This window comes from Oryctolagus cuniculus, chromosome 1 (assembly GCF_964237555.1).
Source record: "Oryctolagus cuniculus chromosome 1, mOryCun1.1, whole genome shotgun sequence".
Taxonomy (NCBI): Eukaryota; Metazoa; Chordata; class Mammalia; order Lagomorpha; family Leporidae; genus Oryctolagus; species Oryctolagus cuniculus.
The window spans coordinates 112,207,331-112,226,834 of record NC_091432.1 but is presented as its reverse complement, the minus strand read 5'-3'; the positions used below and the strand labels follow the sequence as shown (position 1 = coordinate 112,226,834).

General features: G+C 57.6%; 1 protein-coding gene and 1 long non-coding RNA gene across 5 annotated transcripts in view; one reads left to right on the top strand and one right to left on the bottom strand.

Moving 5' to 3' along the window:
- Positions 1 to 396: 396 nt before the first annotated feature.
- LOC127484866 (uncharacterized) lies at positions 397 to 3,843 on the bottom strand. Its single transcript, XR_007912051.2, has 3 exons — positions 3,750 to 3,843; positions 3,272 to 3,337; positions 397 to 885 (listed from the first exon to the last, which is right to left on the bottom strand). It is a non-coding gene; the product is annotated as an uncharacterized lncRNA (long non-coding RNA).
- A 6,267-nt stretch (positions 3,844 to 10,110) lies between these two features.
- Positions 10,111 to 19,504, top strand: part of NECTIN1 (nectin cell adhesion molecule 1) — a 102,302-nt gene continuing 92,908 nt past the window's right edge. For 3 of the 4 annotated variants that reach the window (XM_070047241.1, XM_070047247.1, XM_070047252.1), the window contains exon 1: positions 10,111 to 11,028. In XM_070047241.1, coding sequence (XP_069903342.1) covers positions 10,950 to 11,028 — 79 coding nt within the window. In that variant the 5' untranslated portion in view covers positions 10,111 to 10,949. The remainder of the gene's footprint in view (positions 11,029 to 19,504) is intronic. The other variant, XM_051848688.2, reaches the window with a different exon arrangement.

Genomic DNA, 19,504 nt, shown 5'->3' with positions numbered 1-19,504 from the left:
CTGCTCTCCAGCCCTACTGAACTACTCTGTGGTCTTCAATGCTCCCAGCCTCCAGGCCTCCTTGCTGCCAGTCCTCACCCCTCAGGGCTCAGCTCACCTCTGCAGGAGTCCCCCCCCAATCCTTCCTGGTCCCCATGCACCTGCCGTTCCCGTAGGCCCCTAGACCTGCCTGTCTTCCCACTTCCTTATCAACCATTGCCTCCCCCATTAGACTGTGGTCCCGGGATGGAAGGGAGAGTGTCTGTCACCCCAGCACCTAACACAGTCCCTGGGTGCAGGTAGTCCACAAAGATTTCTTGAGTGAATTACTGGTAAAAGCCTGGTGCCAGAGACTGGGTGCCTTAAGCTCCTCATATTTAATCATGGCTCTGGGCTCTCAGATCTCGAGGCTGGGGGGAACCACGCCCCCCCCCCCCCGCCCCACACCTGTAATAAGCATCTCCAACAGGTGTGAGGACCGGGGAGTTCACGAAGGTTCTTGGAGTCATCAACACCTTCTTGCCCGCCCTCGAGGAGACTGAAGCTCAGAATGATGAAATAGCTCATCCGTGGGGTGGCCAGCCTGGCCCAGGACCTTGCCAGTTTTTGCACTGAACGTCCCATGTCCCGGGACCCTCCTCAGTCACAGGCAAACGGAGACCATTGCTCACTCTTCTCGGCCGGGGTCCCACGGAGAGTGAGCTGCAGATCCAGGATTCTGGCCTCACGCTCCTGGCTCCGGATCACAACGTCCTCTCCCTGCTCAGCAGCCCCCTGGGCAGCCCGGTCAGTTCCCAGAGTCCAGGCCTTCTGGCCCTCCTGGAGCACCTCTCCCTGGGAGCATGAACTTGAGGAGCACGTGGCTTCAATATAAACCTAAATCAAACGCCATCCAGGAGTTCATTGCTGCAGGAAAAGTGCTTTACATAATATAGGGAAAAAATAGATCTACTATTAAAGTAACTTCATAATGATATTAAAGAAAATTTAAAAATAAAAAAACCTGAACCCACAAATTATTTCCATTTCTCCATGTCGCTGTCCTACTTTTTTCTTCACAGGTGCCTTTTTTTTTTTTTAACAGATGTGTAAGGCCGTGTGTGGGTGATACCTATTTTCTCCACGTTATAGCAATCTGGCCTGGACTTTCTTCGTTCGAGATTCTCCATGTCACCAGCGCCCCTCATTAGCCCCCCAGCCCAGCTAGTCAGGATCAGCGCTGCTCTCTCCCAGGGGACTCCTTCTGCAGCAGACCCACCTCGGGGCCACAGCTGGGCATCTGTGGGTGCCATGCAAACACTGGGCTTGTGCCTCTCTCTCGTTTCAGGGCAGAGTGACACCGCTTTCATCAGATCCTGAAAAGGTCTGTGACCCCGAGAGGGTAAGAGCCACAGCACCCCAGCCCAGCCCAGCTCCACGCTCCCCAGCAAGCGTCCACCATGCACTCACTGTGCTGGGCTCAGATTGACCCAGTAACTCTTTGCCCTTTGCTTACAACAGATTCCTTTTCCTGGCTTCCTTATGGTTCTCTCTCTCAAAAAAATCTGATTCCTCTAGGCAACTAGTCCACCCTGACCATTATCCTGACCACAACAGCCACCCCTGGATTTAAGGGCAGAGAGTGTGGGTGGGAGGTGGAGTGTCTTCTTCCACTTGCAAAGTGCTTTCCTCTCTGACTCCGTCTCCACCGAGCGAGCTCCCGGCTGAAGCTCCCCTGGCCCCTTCCCATCCTCCTGACCTGAGCAGATCCCAGAAGCATCCCTGTCCTCAGAATCACTGTTGAGTTTTGAGTACTCCTACCCCAAAGCAGCCAGGCTGCCTCGACTCCCAGGCAGAAGGCTTTGGGGTTTGCAGCAGGCTGACTCACAGGTGTGTTTTGAGTGCCTTCTAACCAGAGGCAGGACACGCACTAATTCACCTGCTGGATCCTCTTCTTCCTGGAGAACTGGGTGGGACCAGGCCTTTCTATCACTGCTGAGAGCTCCAGCCCCCAGACCATGGAGAGCCCTGGGCCAGCTGCTGGCTGCCTGTTGGCCACCTCGGTACCACTGGGGTATAATCCATCAGTGGACCTGGGGGAGGGGGGGTGCAGCTGTGTTCAGCTTCCCCAGCCCCAAGAGCCCAGGCAGCCATGGCGATCGGGAAGCTCTGCAGTGAGCTCTGTAGGAATAACAATAATTAAATGCTGCTCCCATCATAATCACCACAGCCACCACGGCGGTGATGACAGTAATTAGGTGCTGTGGCTTTTCAGCCACCCCCCAGGAGCACTGCCTGGCTGAGGTTGCCTGCCAACTAGGGAAGGGGTCCCGTGCCAGGTGGGTCCTCCCGGGCTGGCCAGGGCCCTGGCTGTGCTTCCTCCGTGGGCTTCCCCTCCCTCCTCTCCCCTTGCCCCCAGCCTCAGCTGACCCCACACTGAAGACTGGGGACACAGGAGGGGTGGTCCCCATTCAGCATTCCACTCCAAAGGCAGTCTCTCCTATCTGCAGATGGCAGGGAATTAGGGAATCTTGGGGACTCTCACTAGGGCTCCCCTCACATCAAAGTGAGCTTTATTAGCCAATTACTGGATGACCCAGAGGGGCCTGGGATACTGCCGGGAGGGGAAGTCATTACTGTATTGACTTTGGGTCCTTTCCAAGCCCAACAGCTGCCTCTCTAAAAGAGCCTGGGGAAGCTGAGGGAGGGTTCTGGAAGCCATGCCTGGGGATGCCTCCTTCCTGGGGGCTGGTCTGCCTGACGGCCACTCCCCTGCCTCTGGCCCCCCGGGCAGGTGAGAAAGGTGAGCCCAACTGCTTGTCTTTGTCCTTTGTCCTCATCCCAGAGCCAGGAGGGACCGTGGAACCCATTTCTTGTGCTCTCCATGCCAGGACAAGAATCCCACCCACAGCATCCCTGACAAATGGACCTGCAGCTTCATTCTGAAAAGTGACTGGGAGTTCATTGCACTGTCACTGTCACTCACCAGGGACCTGGAGACGCAGGCTCCTTGACCCTGCCTCCCTCGGCCTGAGGCTTCCCGGGAATGCATGCTCCTGTCCCCTGCAGGGTTTGGAAGATGGCTAATCACACCTTCCTTCCACTCCCTGTGGCCTAGGACACCACCTTCCAACTTCTCCCCGCAGGTAACATCAGCTCCTGCTTTGTGGTGGTGACCTTTTATTAATTTCCTGGATCTCCATGCCCAACCCCCCACTGTACTGCTCTTTTCACCTTTCCCCCAGGCTCTGAGAAAGATACACCCCGGCCTTCCCTTGGCCGGGCCCTCCTCCACCCTCAGGCCCACCCTTACCTATCTCCAGGGCTTGCTCCATGAACCACACCCTCTTGTACTTCCTCCGCTTCCTTCTCCTGCTGTCTGCAAGATGTTCAGCAGTGTTGAGTTTCCCACCACTTGCACTTGGCCTGTCTCGCCAGCCCTGCTTCTGCTCATCATGCTCACTCCTTTGGCCACCAAACTTTTCAGAAGCAGCGAGGGCACCGGCAGGCTCTGTGGGTCACCCTCCGTGGGCTCCTCTTCCACCCTGGGTCTGCTGCTGCCCCCTCTCAGCCACCAGCATGGCCCTCTCACAGACCATTGGTGCTTCTGCCACTGTTTCTAAAGCCCCCTCTGATTCCCACCTGCACTCTGCAGCATCAGACACTGTCAGCAACCCCCGCTTCTACCACCCCTGCCATTACACTCTCTGCTTGCTCAGCTTCCATGACAACCCTGTCTCCTCGCTCCCGCCTCCCTCGCTGACCAAGCCTCATCTGTCCGTCCTACCCACATTGTTGCTAGAACCATCTTCTGAAAGCACAGCTCCCGAGGCTCCCAATCAGGGCTTCTCTGTCCTGAAACCTTCAATAGCTCACAACTGCCTGCGAGAAAAAAAAAAAAAATCACAGAGTTGTAAAATCATGCAACATGAGTATTCATGGATTTCAAAAATCCCATGCACCAGAAGAAACTTTTATCTTTTATCTTTTATTTGTTTATCTATCTTCATTTTATTTGAAAGGCAGAGAGAGAGAGAGAGAGAAAGAGATGTTCCAATCCACTGGTTCACTCCTCAAATGCTTGCAACAGCCAAAGCCAGGAGCTCAGAACTCCATCTGTGTCGCCCACATGAGTAACAGAGACCCAGGTACTTGAACCATCGCCTGCTGCCTCCCAGGGTACACATTAGCAGGAAGCTGGATTGGAAGTGGAGTTGGGAATCAAACTGGGTACTCTGACATGGGGTGTGGGTGTCCCAAGTGGCAATTTAACCATTGCACCAAATGCCTGCCCCTAAGAAACTTATCTTCTAATTCTATGATCTTGAAGCACCCTTGTATGTGCAATTCGTAATATATAATGCAAGCATCTGTCAGGAATTTGCAGAATTTTGCAAGCAGAAGAATCTTCAGAATCCACTGAGAAGACTCTTTCTCAGAAGCCAATGTTTAGGATACGTGAAAACAGCACGATCTGGGGCCGGTGCCATGGCTCACTTCGTTGATCCTCTGCCTGTGGCGCCGACATCCCATATGGGCGCCAGGTTCTAGTCCCGGTTGCTCCTCTTCCAGTCCAGCTCTCTGCTGTGGCCCGGGAGGGCAGTGGAGGATGGCCCAAGTGCTTGGGCCCTGCACCCGCATGGGAGACCAGGAGGAAGCACCTGGCTCCTGGCTTCGGATCGGCGCAGCTCCAGCTGTGGTGGCCATTTGGGGGGTGAACCAATGGAAGGAAGACCTTTCTCTCTGTTTCTCTCACTGTCTAACTCTGTCAAATACTAATAATAAAAAAAAAACAGCATGATCTTTCTTTTTTTTTTTATTCCCCAGATACCTTTTATTTAAGGAATACAAACTTCATGCATTTCATAAATATAACTTTAGGAACACAGTAATTCTTCCCACTGCACCTGCCCTCCCAGCCACACTCCCACCCCTCTTCCTCCTCCCACTCCTATTCCCATTCTTATCTTTTTACTAAGATCTATTTTCAATTAACTTTATAACACATATGATTAACTCTATACTAAGTAAGAAGTTCAACAAATAGTATGAAAAAACTGTTCCTCAACAGTTGAAACAAGGGCTGTACAAAGTCATTGCATTTCAGAGTGTCACTTTCACTTCTATAGATTACATTTTAGGTTATCACAGATCAGGGAGAACATATGGTATTTGTCCTTTTGGGAATGCCTCATTTCACTAGTACGATGTTTTCCAGTTTCATCCATTTTGTTGCAAACAACAGGATTTCATTTTCTTTTACTGCTGTGTAGAATTCCATGGTGCATGTATCCCTAATTTCTTTATCTGGTCGTCAGTTGACGGGCATATGGGTTGATTCCATATTTTAGCTATCATGAATTGAACTGTAATAAGCATGGGGGTACAGATAACTCTTTCATATGCATGGTCTTTCAACATTGCTCTTGCTGAAGCAGAGAGTGGGGGCCCAACAAATTTTAGGTATTTCCAAGCACAATTTGAACACCGCCTGCAATTCCTCAGTCTGCAGTTGAGAACATTCAGACCCAGAGAGGGGAAGTGATTCACAAAAAGAGACATGAGATGTGAGTTAGTCAATCAACACATTTTCATGGAGTGCCTGCAGGGTACCAGGTATGTTCTAGGTACTAGGAGGAGGGGCTGTCCACCCAGTGAGAGTGAATCAAGTTGTTACAAAAGAACTGTATAGGAGGGCACCAACCTGGGCTGAGAGTCAGTGGACCACCATGAAGAAGTGACACCATGAGCTATGCCCTACAGAATAAATAACTGACCACCAAGAAGGGCCAGAGTGTTGGAGCAGATGCAACAGCTTGGGTGAAGGCAGAAGAGGTGAGTTTAGTGCTTGGACTCTCAGTAGAGTACAATGGATCCTACTCAAAGCCCTGGAGCAGGATGAGATGGGGCTGCAGAATCAGGGACAGGTCCATGCACCTTGTTGAGGACTTGACACTGAGTCTCAGAGTCTGCAGGCCAAAAAAGGACTCTCAGGCACTGGGACTCAATCATTTGCATTAGAAGATAATTCACTGATACATGCAATGTGATAATGTGGCCTGGATCCTGGAATAAAACCTAGATATCAGGGGCCGATGCTGTGGTATAGTGGGTAAAGCCACCATGTGCAGTGCCAGCATCCCGTATGGGCACTGGTTCAAGTCCCAGCTGCTCCACTTCCCATCCAGCTCTCTTCTATGGCCTGGGAAAACAGTGGAAGATGGCCCATGTCCTTGGGTCCCTACATCCATGTGGGAGACCCAGAGTAAGCTCCTGGCTCCAGTTTTGGATCAGCACAGCTGCAGCCATTGTAGCCAATTAGGGAGTGAACCAGCAGATAGAAGATCTCTCTCTCTCTCTCCCTCTCCTTCTCTCTCTGTGTAACTCTGATTTCAAATAAATAAATAAATCTATAACATTTTTGGGGAGCAACTCGGACTAGACTAAGTTACTGGAATTAAGACTTATTCTATGCATCTGCTCTCCCACAATATGGTGCTGGGAGAGGAGTAAACAACTTTTACACAGCTGCCTCCAGTTCGACCAATAACCTGCAGGAGCTGATCCTGCTCCTGATTGGAGGAGAGCAGCGTACTTGGCGTGTGGGTAGCAGAGTTGGGATTGGTGGAAGAGGACTATAAAGGAGGAGAGAGACAACACACACCAGGGGAACATCTAAGGGGAACATCCGAATAACATCTGAGCAGCCCCCGAGAGAGCCGGCCGGCGGTGTGCCACTCCCCCGCGAAGTGGGGAAAGTGGCAGGGGGAACCGCCCTTCCACGGAGGTGGAAGGATCGGCAGCCAACCTGGGAAGGACCAGCAGCAAACCCGGGAAGGGCCGAGCAGACAAAAGAACAGCGCAGGGTCCTGTGTCGTTCCTCCACGAAGAGGGGGAGCGACAACATTAAAATAAAAAAATATAGACATCAGTGGGAAAAACTGAGAAATTTGAAGAAGTCTGTGTTTTGGGGTACTAGCATTATACTATATTTATTTCTTAGTTTTAATAAGTATATCATGGTTATACAAAACATTCACACTCAAGGCAGCAGGATTAGAGTATCCAGAAAGCTCTGTATCATCTTTGTAATACTTTTGTAAACACCAAATAATGTCAAAATAAAAATTTTAAAACGTGTATACCCCTCTCTCAGAGAGAAGAAAAACTGGATGTGGAGAGAGACTATAGTATTAAAGATGCCTAACACTTAAACAGTTTTTCCTATACACCAGGCATTGTTCCTAATACTTAACACGTCTTCTTAAAGTAATCCTCACAGTTCATGAATGGGTGCTACTGCTCCCCACTTTAGAGATCAGGAACCTGAGCACAGAGAAGGTAAGTCGCTTAACTGAGAACGCACGGCTACTGAGTGGAGAGCAGGGCTGTGAGAGCCTAGCTCCAGACGTCCTGTGTGCTTGACCGTCAGGTTTTATTCCCTCCCCTCAGTGCATACTGGTTACACTCCCAAGGGGACTGTAAGCACAGATGCAGGGGTAGAGTGGTGACAGCAGGAATGAAGCTGAGTCATTAGACTTAGATGCTTAGTGGCAGCAGAATCAACAGCTTTTGCTGTGTGAATTGGACTAAGGTAGCTGAAGGAGACATGACTCCTGGGCTTCTGCTCGAGGAAGCAGAGCCTACTCTCTGGATGCTCAAACCTTCGGGACCTTTTGCCATCAGCTGTCCCCTTCTCTTACACATTCCCCAAATGCAAAACAAGCAGGATTGGCTGCTGTTCCAACACAGGAAAACCTCCACCGCTCCATGCACTCCCAGTCTAGGAACCAGCTGTCTCTTCCACCCGAGATTCTCCCTTCCACCTTTCAGGGCTTCAGTCAAATGTCACCTCTTCCAGCAGCCCTCCATGCTTGTTTAAAGATGAGGAATGAGGGGCAGCACTGTGGCGTAGTGGGCTAAGCCTCGACCTGCGACACCTGCATCCCACATGAGCACTGGTTCAAGTCCCGGCTGCTCCACTTCCGATCCATCTCTCTGCTTTGGCCTGGGAAAGCAGTAGAAGATGGCCCGAGTGCTTGGGCTCCTGCACCCATGTGGGAGATCTGCAAGAAGCACCCGGATCCTGGCTTCGCATCGGCCCATTGTGGCTGTTATGGCCGTTTTGAGAGTGAACCAGTGGAAGAAGACTCTCTGTGTCTCCCTCTCTCTGTCTGTAACACTGCTTCTCAAATAAATAAATAAAATCTTAAATAAAAAAAAGCCACTCTACCTCCTCTCTCAGTATCTGAGGGGATTGCCTCCAGACCCCCCGCAGACACCAACATCCAAGGGTGCTCAAGTTCCTCCCATAAAAAGGCCTAGTGTTTGCATATAGCCCATTCCCACACCTTCCCATATCAGAAGAGGTCCCTGAATCACAATGGCTTGAGGTAGGATACTTTTGACTTTACCATAGGTTTATTGGGACATAGTCCCATTGCAAGTCCAGGAGCACCTGTACTTTAAATGATCTCTAGATGACTTATAACACCTAATACAAAGTACATGTTCAGCAAATAGTTGTTACACTGCATTGCTTAGGAAATCACAAGAACAGGTCTGTAGGTGTTCGGTACAGGCTTTTTTTTTTTTTTTTTTTTTTTTTTTGCCACTGTCAATGCAAGGTTGCAGAACGCAGGGATACGGAGGCAGGTGGGACTTGGCTGCACCTTCTCTACCCTCCCCAGCCGCAGGCAGCCTTGTCTTGCACCCCATTGAAGAGCAGCCCATCAAAGAAGCCTTACCAAGGATGGACTGGTTGGGAACGGGTAGACCTGGTGCCCCTGGGATCACCCCTGACCCATCTGACCTAGCTCCTATGGCATGCCAAGTGGAGTCGGAGGCCACAGCCATGAATCCAGCTCAGCCCAGCCCGTGAAGCGCGTGGGAGGTTCCCGGCCACTGAGTTCCTAGGGCATTCTAAAGCCCTCCTGGTGGCTACCCAGCACCACTCAGAGCCACAGGCCCGCCTTTATTCAAGGCTCATGCCAAGGTCATCACCGAGCAGCCATGGCCCCACTCACCAGCTTCCTGCCTGTCTTTATGCTGGCCCTGCGGAGCTGAGTGAGTGGGCCAGTCTCCTGACCGCCTCCCCATGTCTCCGACTCCTGGCTCAGCCCCAGCCCTGCCTCAACAGGGCACTCCCCTGGGACCCACCAAACCCATGCCAGAGCAGGTTTGGCGTTTGTTCTGCCGCTTCTATGTCTGCATTCACTGCTCTCCCCGTCTACACCGAGTGTCTCTCTGGCAATGACCATGGCTCAGTCTCCCCAAGCCTGGCAGGGCGCTTTGGTGCAAAGAAAACACAGGCTACCTTTATGGCATGTCAACCTTTATGGCACCATTCACTTGAGGGCAGAATCTGACTACTTCAGGGAGAAACCAAGACACTCGGGGGCCAGGCACCAAGCAGCGGGGATGCCAGGCTGTCTCTGCCCCTCCTCCTCCCGCTCTCTACTCTCAGGATCTAGAATTCACATTTTATGGGAAACAGGCCACTGTCCCCTGCTCCTGCGCGGGGGAGGGCTGGGCGCGGGCAAAGGGCACCTTGTCTGACCAGGTCCTGGGGTCCTGGGGTGGGGGCGGTGCTCGGCGCTCTTTAGGGACAAACCCTGTCAGTGGTGTTGGACAGTGACCGCGACGGGGCGGAGGGTCCCTGCCCTGGGGGGGGGGGGACCCCGCCACTCGTCCAAAGCAGAGGTTCGGGCCCAGGGCACAGCCCCGTCTCCTGCTCTGTTAGGAGAAGGGAGGGGGCGCTTCAGGCTTTGGAAAAGCAACCCCACTGGAAACCTCGGTGGCGCCACCTCGCCCGCTAATGCCCACCGCCTTCTTCCGGCTGCCTCTCCAGCGAGGAATGAGCCCTGGCTCCCGGGTTCTAGTCTCAGCCCCGCCCGGGCCCGGTCTCGGGCCTTCGTCTCCTCATCTGTCAGCTGGGGCCAGGGCTGGAGTGAGGGCCTGCGGGAGCCCTTTCAGCTCGGACCGCGCCAGCTCCGGGGTTCTCCCCGCGGCTGCTCCGCGCCCGCCCCATCTTAACTCCACCCCCACCGGCGCCTTCGGCCCCGACGCCGGCCGCTAGGGGTCACTGCCTCCCTTTGTCAGCGACCGAGGAGCGCCGCCCGCCCTGAGGCCCGCTGCCCCTGTCAGAGGCGGCCGAGGGGGCATCTAGGGCGCGAGGGGGCCTGAGCGGGACCCCGCGGCCCTCGCTCCGCAGCGCCGGTGCCCCGGGCCGGGAGGCGCGCGCGCGCGCCCGGGCGCGCCTCGGAGCCGCGAGGGGGTTAACGCTAACCCCTCCCCCTCGGGCTGACATCACGGGCGAGCGGCTGAGAGGCTGGGGCTCGGCGAGTGAGGAGAGAAAGAGAGCGAGAGCGGCGAGCGCGGCTGCACTCGGCGCCCGAGCAGCTCCACAGCGTCGCGGGTCGCCGGCGCCCGGCACAGCGCAGGCAGCGAGGACCCGCACCCCGGCTCGCCCTCCTCGCGCCCGGACCGGCCGCCCGAGCCGCCGCGGCCGCTGGCCGCCGCCTGGGCCCCAGCCCCGCTCGCCGCCCGGGCTCGTCCCGCCACCCTCGGAGGACGGCCGGCCATGGACGCCTGCAGGCGGGAGCCGCGCGGGAGGCTGTGAGCGCGCGGGGGGCCGGGAGCCCGCGCCGCGCAGCCGGGCAGCCGGGCGCGCCGGGGGTGGGTCCCTCTCCCCAGCCCGGCTCTGCGTGGAAGAAGAGGGCGGGGACCGGCGCGGGGCGGAGAGCGGAGGAGGCGAAGGGGGCATGACTCGTGCAACTTGCGGCGGGCATCTGCCGAGCCTCTGAGCCGGCGGCGGCCCGGGGCCCGGATCGCGGCCGCGCCGATCGCACCCAGCGCACCCCGCCCCGGCCGACAGCCGCTGCTGACCTGGATCCTCGCAGCGCCCGCCGGCCGCCAGCGATCCGCCCTCGTCTTCCGGGCTGTTTTCTGGAGCGCGAGGGCCGCTCTCCCCGCCGGACCCCCGGCCCCCGATGGCTCGGATGGGGCTTGCGGGCGCCGCTGGACGCTGGTGGGGACTCGCTCTCGGCTTGACCGCGTTCTTCCTCCCAGGTAAGCGCGGTCGCCGCCGTCGCCCCCCACCCCATCCAGCGCCTCCGCGGCGCCGGCAGCGGATGGCGGGCACGGCCGGGGCGGGGGGCGGTGGGGGGATGTAGGGAGCGAAAGGAGCCGGGAAAGTTGGGTCGCGGCTCGGGTGAGGGGCTGGGAGGCGGCCCGGCAGGGAGAGGGGCCGGGGAGCCCCCGGAGCCTGCCCTGCAGGGGAGCAGTCGGATGCACGTCTCTGTGCAGCGAGAAAGCACTTTCCCCGCGCAGTTCTTCACAAAAATAATCATATGTAATCGCGTTCTATTTATTTAATAACCAGTTCTCAGCCCGGGAGGCAGTTTGGAAACACCGCATGTTACACAAATGCAAAATAAGCGCCCTAGTCGCCGTCCCCGGTCGGAGACCCAGCCCCGGCGGGGAGGCGCTCGGCTCCGAGCCGCGGGGCTGCGCGGTTGGAGGGGCGCGGGGGGCTTCGTTTCTCTCGCGGGCCCCTGGGTCGCTCGGGCCCCTCCCGCCGCGCGTCGCCCCAGCGCGGGCTCCTGCGGCAGAAGCGGCTTCGCGCTCACCTGCGGTTCCCTCTCCCGGCGGCGCAGGCCGGGGCCGCGGGCACCGCGCGGGACTGGGCTTTTCCGCGGAACTCCGCGCACGGTTCCGGGGCTCTTCCCCGGAGGAGGCGCCTCGGCTGCGTGCGGGCCAGGTGGCCGCATGACCCACTTTCCCCAGGGGCCCCGAGGGTGCCCCGCGCGTCCTTCCTCGAGGTGCGGGCCGCCGGCAGCCGAGGAGTTAACCCGGCGCCGGACCCTGGGGTGGCCCCGGTGGCCCTTTCTGACGGGTGGGGTGGGGGCGGAGGCTAGGACCGGCCCAGGCACATTGTGCTGGGGAATGAACTGGAAAATGCGTTTAGGAGGCAAATCCGACCGAGTCCTCTCGCCTGGGTTTAACCCTTTGTGTCCCCGGGGAAGCCGCGAGCTCCCGGCAGTGGCTGGGGGCACTGAAGGGGGTGTGTGTGTGTTCTTCCCTAATCCTCAGGGAAGAAACCAGAGAGGACATCCTGCCCTAGCAAGATGAGTGTCGTGTTTTGGGGGTGGGGGCTTGACTGCAGCACGTGGTACTCGCCTTGGGGTGACAAAATCGGGGTGGGAGTTGAGCCACCAGCGCCCGCCCGGGGTGCCGCAGACTCTTGTGTAGTTAGTGGAGAGGGGCCGGCCTGGCTGCCCTTCTGAGGGCTTGGGGACACTTCTGTGCCCCTTCTGCCCCTCAGCTCCCTGCGGGGACCCCGCAGATCTCTGCGTGTGATGGGCAGCAGGTACTGCCTGCGGGGGAGGGCGAGATTCCGGCCTCACAGGTGTCACTGCCACCTCACAGCGGCAGGGCAGCACTGCCCCCAGAAGGAGACTGGGCGAGAGGGAGGTTTCTGTCTGGCCGTGGACTGCCTGGACAGCTGGCCGGAGAGGCCGATGCTGGGGCTGTAGGGTCTGCCTGACCACCAGGGTGGGGGCTCCTGGGACTCTGTCTCCTGCATCCACAGAGAGAGCTTTTCAGCAGCTCTGATTGGTCTGGCGCGTTAGGGGTTAACCTAATCCCCGGTGGACAAAGGGCGGGAAGGTTTGGGGGAGGGGGACGAGCTCACCCTCCCCCCCTTCCTTTTGGGCTCTTCCTCCAGCTTTGTGTGACTCAGTGGTTAGCTCCCTGGTGGGGGGGGGGGGCCGGTGCCGGCTGCTGCAGGGTTCAGCCCTCGCACACCCCTGGGAAGCAGAGACAGGAGGTGACACCCGGCTCAAGGTGGATGCGCACCCCACCATCACCAGAGAGCCACACGAGGGGGTGGCAGTCGGAGAAGAGAACCATAGCCAAGCCAGGCACTTAATAAGCACTCTTCCATTGATCGCAACTGATGGATGGGTCGCATCCACGGCAGGCAAAGTTCCCCGACTCGCCAAGCTCCCCATCCAGTCCCTGTTCTCCTGGTGCCGACTCTTGGGGATGCTGTGACGGGAGATGGGGAGATACAGATGTGCCCAGTGCCACACCTGGGCCAGGTCCCAGAAGTTGTCATCACCTGCCTTCCTCCCAGCTGCCCACTCCTGCTTCTTCCTGGGGACACAGGGGTCTGGCGCCCTTTTTCGGATTCTCCTGGGCTGTGGTCGGGATGCAGGTCGGGGGCCGGGGCCAGTGTGTGTGATGGCCTCTGACTTGGAAGCACTCCCGATCCGCCTGCTGAAGCACACACAGAGAAGTGTGCAGACAACACAGACTTCACCCTGGAGCCGGTTTCCTGGCATGACAAGCTGTGGTTCCTTCCCGTTAACTTCCAGGAGAGGGTCCGTGGGCATGGGGAGTGCACCCTGCACAGGGACACGGGGAGCCCGGGAGGAGACTGAGGAGCAGGGGTCCCACCCACACCGCACCCTCCCTAATTGGCTTCCCCACACCTTTTGTCTGGAAGGAGAACACACACCCCGAGTTGTTGAGTTGTGAGTTGTCGTGCACACCCTCATGAGACCTGTGGGGCTGCAGCCTGTGCAGACCTTGCAGCCGAGATGGTTCCCTCTGGAACTCGCAGCGTCCAGCCGGCTGGGTTCTTTCCCTCGCTCACAGACCGCGGTATGCTCAGGCTTGCCGGGCAGGGCATTCTGGCAAAACCGATTGTGCTGGCCTGGGTGTTGCAGGAGGTGTAAATGGGAATCTGTGCGGTGGAGAGGGCCTCCAGAGCAGATTCAAGGCGTCATCGGCTTGCGGCGGGGAAGGGAGGGGAGGAGAGACTGCCAGCCTGGGCCCAGCTGCCCTGGCAGAGGGGTCAGGGTGGTGTCTCTTGAACCTGGGCTTTGGAGCGCTCCTGACCGGTCCCCCAGGTTGGCTGATGTGGGCTCAGACTAAGAGTGGCTGCATTTCCCTCGCTGACCACTTAGCTTTGCTCCATGAACCCGCCTTGGCCACTCCTGACCCCTGGCCCCGGTTGTGAGCCTCGGCAAGCTCATGGCAGCCAAAGCCCAAGTGCTGATGGCTGAGCAGGTGGGCCCTGCTGGCAGGGCAGGGGGTCGGCCCCAGGTGCTGTGTGTGTGATGCGCCATTGTTTAGCAGCTGACTAATGTTCATTGTTCAGCACAAACAGAAAACACCCAAGGGAGGTGTGCATGTGTCTTCGATTTTTCTGATTGTATCTCTCCTGGTTAACCTGGTAAATGGAATGCCTCCTGCCTGGGGGAGGGGCAGATGGAAGGGTGTCTGCTTCTTTCCCCATTTGGCTGCGTTTTTCTGTTCTTTAAACTTTGACCGTTAGCCAGCGTGCCAGGCCACCGTGGACACTGGCGGTCGGCTCCCCTTTCGTCTAGCGCGGGCGCGTGGGCACATGCGTGTGAGGCTTTGTGTGTTTGTGGTGGCCGTCTGCAAGGCACTGTGCGAGGCGTGTGCAGATCTGCGGAGACTGGATTATTCAGCCGTGTGTGCGTGTGTGCACTGCTATCTTTGGGTCACCGTGGGACTGGAGTCATAAATATATGATACCAAATGTAGGTTACACGCAATGATTTCTTGTGATGTTCTGACAAGGACCTCGTGAGTGCTTCTGAGCCTTGGCGCTGCTCAGGGAGGGTGACTTTGGGAGGGGACCCAGGGTTTGCCCTTGGCCAGCTCCTCCCGAGACAAGCTGCTGGATCCGGCGCCTATGGGGAGTGGGGTGCCACATACACACTTCTTTTTTCTCATCTGTCCTTGACTTTAATCCTGCCTCTGCCTCCTCTCAGGGAGATGCCTGGGACCTTCACAACACCTGGAGAGCCGTCCCTCTGTTGTCAACCTTCTGTTGTCTGCTTGGCAAACCGAACAGCTCTGGATCTGGTGCCAACTCAGGCCTGGCCTGCCCCATGGGTTCTCATGACCCATGAATGGCTGCAAAGGGCTGAGAGAGGTTTTCAGCTCCTAATCTGGCATCTTGGCTTCCTGCATAGGTACCCCCTGACGGGGAGGGGCATCAGAGGATCATGGGGTGGCAAGGCAGCATAGGTGGGTACTGAAGAGGGGCAGGGGGGCTGGTGCTCTGGGCAGCCTTGCAGAGCCATGTGGGGGCCCAGGGGGTAACGTGCATGCACCTGGGAGCATCCCAGGTTTGCACAGCAGAAAGTCGGAGCCCCCTTGTAGGGAAAGGAAGTGGGAGTCAGCACAAGGAGTGGGGAAGAGGGCAGTCCTGGGGGCCCAGCACCCTGTGCCCCAGCCCAGCCGGAAGACGTTTGGCCCATGCTGCCTGCCGGTCCACAGAGACCATGTGTGCAGAGCAGCCAGCAGATGTAGGGCTGGGGCAGGAGGTAACTTAAGATCTGAGCAGGGATCACCTTGCCTAGGGACTGCCCTGAGCTGGAGATAACACCCCCTTATTCCAGTTAACCCTTTAAGCACTGGGCTCTCTCGTGCTGTTTGGGACTGGGAGATCCCAGGAATGGGAAGAGAGATGACAGAAGCCATCAAACCATAGTGCCTGAACCCTGACCCACTCCTCAAAGAGAGATGAACTCCGGACAACACAGAGACACACGAAGGACACCAAGGAAGACTTGGTGACAGCAGTGGTGGGATGTTTAGGGCAGTGGGTAATCCCAGGTTTATCCTGGGTGGGGGTTGGATTGTGCGTCTTGGGGGCTTACAAGGGCCTATGTTTTGCAACCTCTCAGGGGAGGAGAGCGGGGCAACAGAAAGCTCAGTGTCTCTCCCCACACCGGTGGTTTCCCTGTCCTGGCCGCCCAGCGTAGTGAGACCACAGAATGGGGCCAAGTGCACTGACTGGGATCCCAGCATGACCAGTGGTTAGCTGAGTGACCTTGATTATGCTTTCCCACCTGTGAAATGGGTTTCTGTTCATGCAGATTTCCAAGGAGGTTTGTGAAGAAGAGATTGGGGCTAATGCATGAACAGTATTTAGCCCATTGCAAGGTGCATCGTCATCATGCAGTCATGGGGTAACTGCTGGTCCCCAAGCCTCTCCTCTGAACGGCCCTGGCCCCTGTGAGTCTGCTCACTGGCTCACTGGGCAGTGCCAGCTGCACACTTCCTCTTTAGCCACTCAGCTGCCTTCCCTCGGCTGGGCTCCTCTTCCCTGTGTCCAGGCTGGGATGCCTTAGAAGGCTCAGGCCACAGCAGCGGGGAGTGCCCAGGTGGCGTGGCTGGCTGCAGCCACCTGCACAAGCCCAGCTCCTGTGGTGGCCGAGTGCTGTGTGGGCTGCAGGTGCTGTGTGGCCTTTGTTCTGCAGCATGTCGCTGAGGGCTCTCCCAGCTCCTGCCTCGCTCCCTGGCTGCGGCCCAGCTGGGGCACCACAGCCCATCTGGAGCTCTGGCTGTGGCAGCAGCCTGGGGCTGGCTAGGAGGGTGGCAGCCCCTGCCTTCCTTCAGACGTCCGCGTTGGAAGGGAGGGTGGCGCCAGGACCCTCCCATCCAGGAGTCCACCTGCCTGGTGAGAGGGTTGTGGCCAGGCAGCTGCAGGATTCCTGCAGGGGTCACCAGCTTCTCGCTGGGGGAAGCCCTTTGTGCCCCACGATGGGGCCGCATTTGTGGTGCTCCAGGCAGTGCAGAATTTTGGCCGACTCTCCCTAAGACCCCATGTAGCTCCCTAAGACCCATGTAGCTCCCTAAGACCCCATGTAGCTCCCTAAGATCCATGTAGCTCCCATTTTCCAGAGGAGGAAAGTGAGACTCAGGGTCAGTAATTCACTGACCATTGCACACCAGCATGGCCAAATTCAGTACCGGGTCTTTTGACATCAACCCCAGTGAGTTCATCAGGAGGCAGAAGTGAGCCGGGTGGGCAGGCAGGGAAGAGGGTGAGTCAGGTTGCGAAAGCCCATGTCCAGGCAGTAGCCAGTCACTTTGCTTGCTACCACCGGGGTGTGTGCCACAGTCAGGCGGCTCCCCATGGAAGAGAGGAATGAGTTAAGGATCAAGGTTGGAGGGTGGCCCAGCCAGAGTGAGCACAGAGCCCAGCTTAACAAAGGGTAAGGGATGTCTAGTGAGCGAACAGCTGGGGACCCGGGAAGCTGTGTCCTGCTGGGCGGGAGGGCATCTCTGCCACCCCTGGCCATCAGGCTGAGACTTGGGCAGGGCCTCTGGGGTGTGAGCTGAGCCCCAGGGCACAGGCAGGCACAGGGCAGGGTGTGGGCCAGGCCCAGAGGCCGAGAACAGGTGCTCAGAAGGCCTTGGGGACCAGACAGAGCAGCTGAGAGCAGAAAGGACACAAGATTGGGCAGAAAGAGCCAATGCCTTCTCCCGGGGCCACTCCCACCCCCACTCTGTCTGCACAGACCCCAATTCCATCCCCAGTTTATGAGGAGTCTCATTACCAAGCCACAGACAATAAAACCTGCCTGGCCACTCTGGCCCGGATCTCATTAGAGGACATTAGTTCCGCTGGCTGGTGGCTCCACTGGGACACAGCTGCAGGCATGGCCCAGGCAGCAAAACAGGCCAATGGTCGTGGGCATGAGTGTCCCGTTGGGGGGTCTGAGCTCCATCCATGGGCTGAAGTGGAGTGTGCCCCTCTTAAGTCCTGAATGCATGCTCCCCAAAGCTGGAAACTCACGGTCCCGCCCGTCCTTGTAGACTCAGCCCTGCCCCCTGCTTGAAGGGGACAAGGATACAGCCCCCTCCAGGGCTGTCCCAAGGAGTCTGGGTTCTCAGGGAAGAGCTGGCCACAAAGCTCAGTGCATCCTTGTTCCATGGAGGAGGGCCCTTGTGAGCCTCCGGGAGCAGGCATGGAGTCTGGAGTCCTCACCGTGGCCTTGGCCTGAGTTGTAGTCCATGGGGACTTGGGGAACCTGTGGTGGAAGCATTGTCCCTCCCCTGTGGATGGACTCACAGCCAAAGTTGAAAGAGCGTGTAGCCTCCAAGAGCAGGGCCTTCCTCATCCTGCCCACCCCCGCAGTTGGCGCCTTGTCCACAGTTGTCATGGAGGGCTTTGGGTTTCACCTTGGGGTTCTTCCCATCGGAGACAGGATTCTTAGCAGATTCTTGTGCCTGTTAAGAGCCAGCCTCCACTGTGCCTGCTCTGCCCACTCTGCCTTGTCTTTCTTCGCCTGCAGTCCTGCCAGCCCGCTGGTCACCAGAACACTGGCCCAGCTCCTTAAAGGTGCCGTGCAGAACAAGACAGGGGCAAAGGCAAGCACACCTGGTCTCAGGGCCTTGGGCTTGTATAGGACCATGAGAGCCATACCCATATAACTTGGGCTTGTGTAGGACAATGAGGGCCAGACCCAAACAACTGGTTCTGAGTGCTCTCTGTCTCACTCTGCTCCTGGGTGGGGGGAGGGCGGTCACGCGGGTCAGCCCACGCTTTGGCAGGTGAGCTGGTGTTCCCGCCAAATGAGTCAGCGGGGAGGGGGGGAGCACTGATCTGTCTGGGCAGACGCGGTCAGCCCTGCCCTGGAGGAAAGAGGACCCGCGTGGCGGTATCAGCCCATGGCACCTGCCTGTAGCTCACTTACAGCAAGCACAAGCCCCAGGTAGGATTGAGAAGGCGGCCGCTAGGAGCCCGGATCTCTGTGCCTGTGAATGGTGGCCCCTCTTCCCTTATTGCTGGTGTCTTGTGGGCAAATGCCACTAGGAGAGGAGTTGCAGCGAGGATGTCCCAGAGCCCAAGCCAGCCCTGCCACCATGTCAGGCGGGGCCCACTGTGGGGGAGGCTGGTGGCACCATCCCCGTTGGTGGGGTTCGTGCTGCATCCCTGCCTTACTTCTCGCCGTGACTCCTGACCCCAGTCTGTCCACACTGCTTCGTGCATGAGCAGACGTAAAGCACACCTGATAAAGGCACTTGCAGGCCCAGGAGCACTCGATGGCTGCCCATCCAGTGATAGGAGCCTTTCCCCGCTCACAGCCCACGGCCCTCCTCTGCGCGGGCCTCTGCTCGTGCCCACTGCTTTCCCACCACAGTGCCTTTGCATATTCTGTCCCCCCCTTTCTAGGTCAAGAGCACTTCTAGGCCGGCGCCGCGGCTCACTAGGCTAATCCTCCGCCTAGCGGCGCCGGCACACCGGGTTCTAGTCCCGGTCGGGGCGCCGGATTCTGTCCCGGTTGCCCCTCTTCCAGGCCAGCTCTCTGCTGTGGCCAGGGAGTGCAGTGGAGGATGGCCCAGGTGCTTGGGCCCTGCACCCCATGGGAAACCAGGAAAAGCACCTGGCTCCTGGCTCCTGCCATCGGATCAGCGCGGTGCGCCGGCCGCAGCGCGCCGGCCACGGCGGCCATTGGAGGGTGAACCAACGGCAAAGGAAGACCTTTCTCTCTGTCTCTCTCTCACTGTCCACTCTGCCTGTCAAAAAATAAAAAAAAAAAAAATTAAAAAAAAAAAAAAAAGAGCACTTCTATCCTGAAGTCTTTCTGCATCCCCCAGGGGAGGGTAACCCCTCTCATCCAAAGCCCAGCACCGCCTCTGTCCACCCCATGACCCTGGTTTCTCTGCATCCTGCTGTGTGGTCATTTGGGCCTGGGATTTGTCTTCTCCGGGA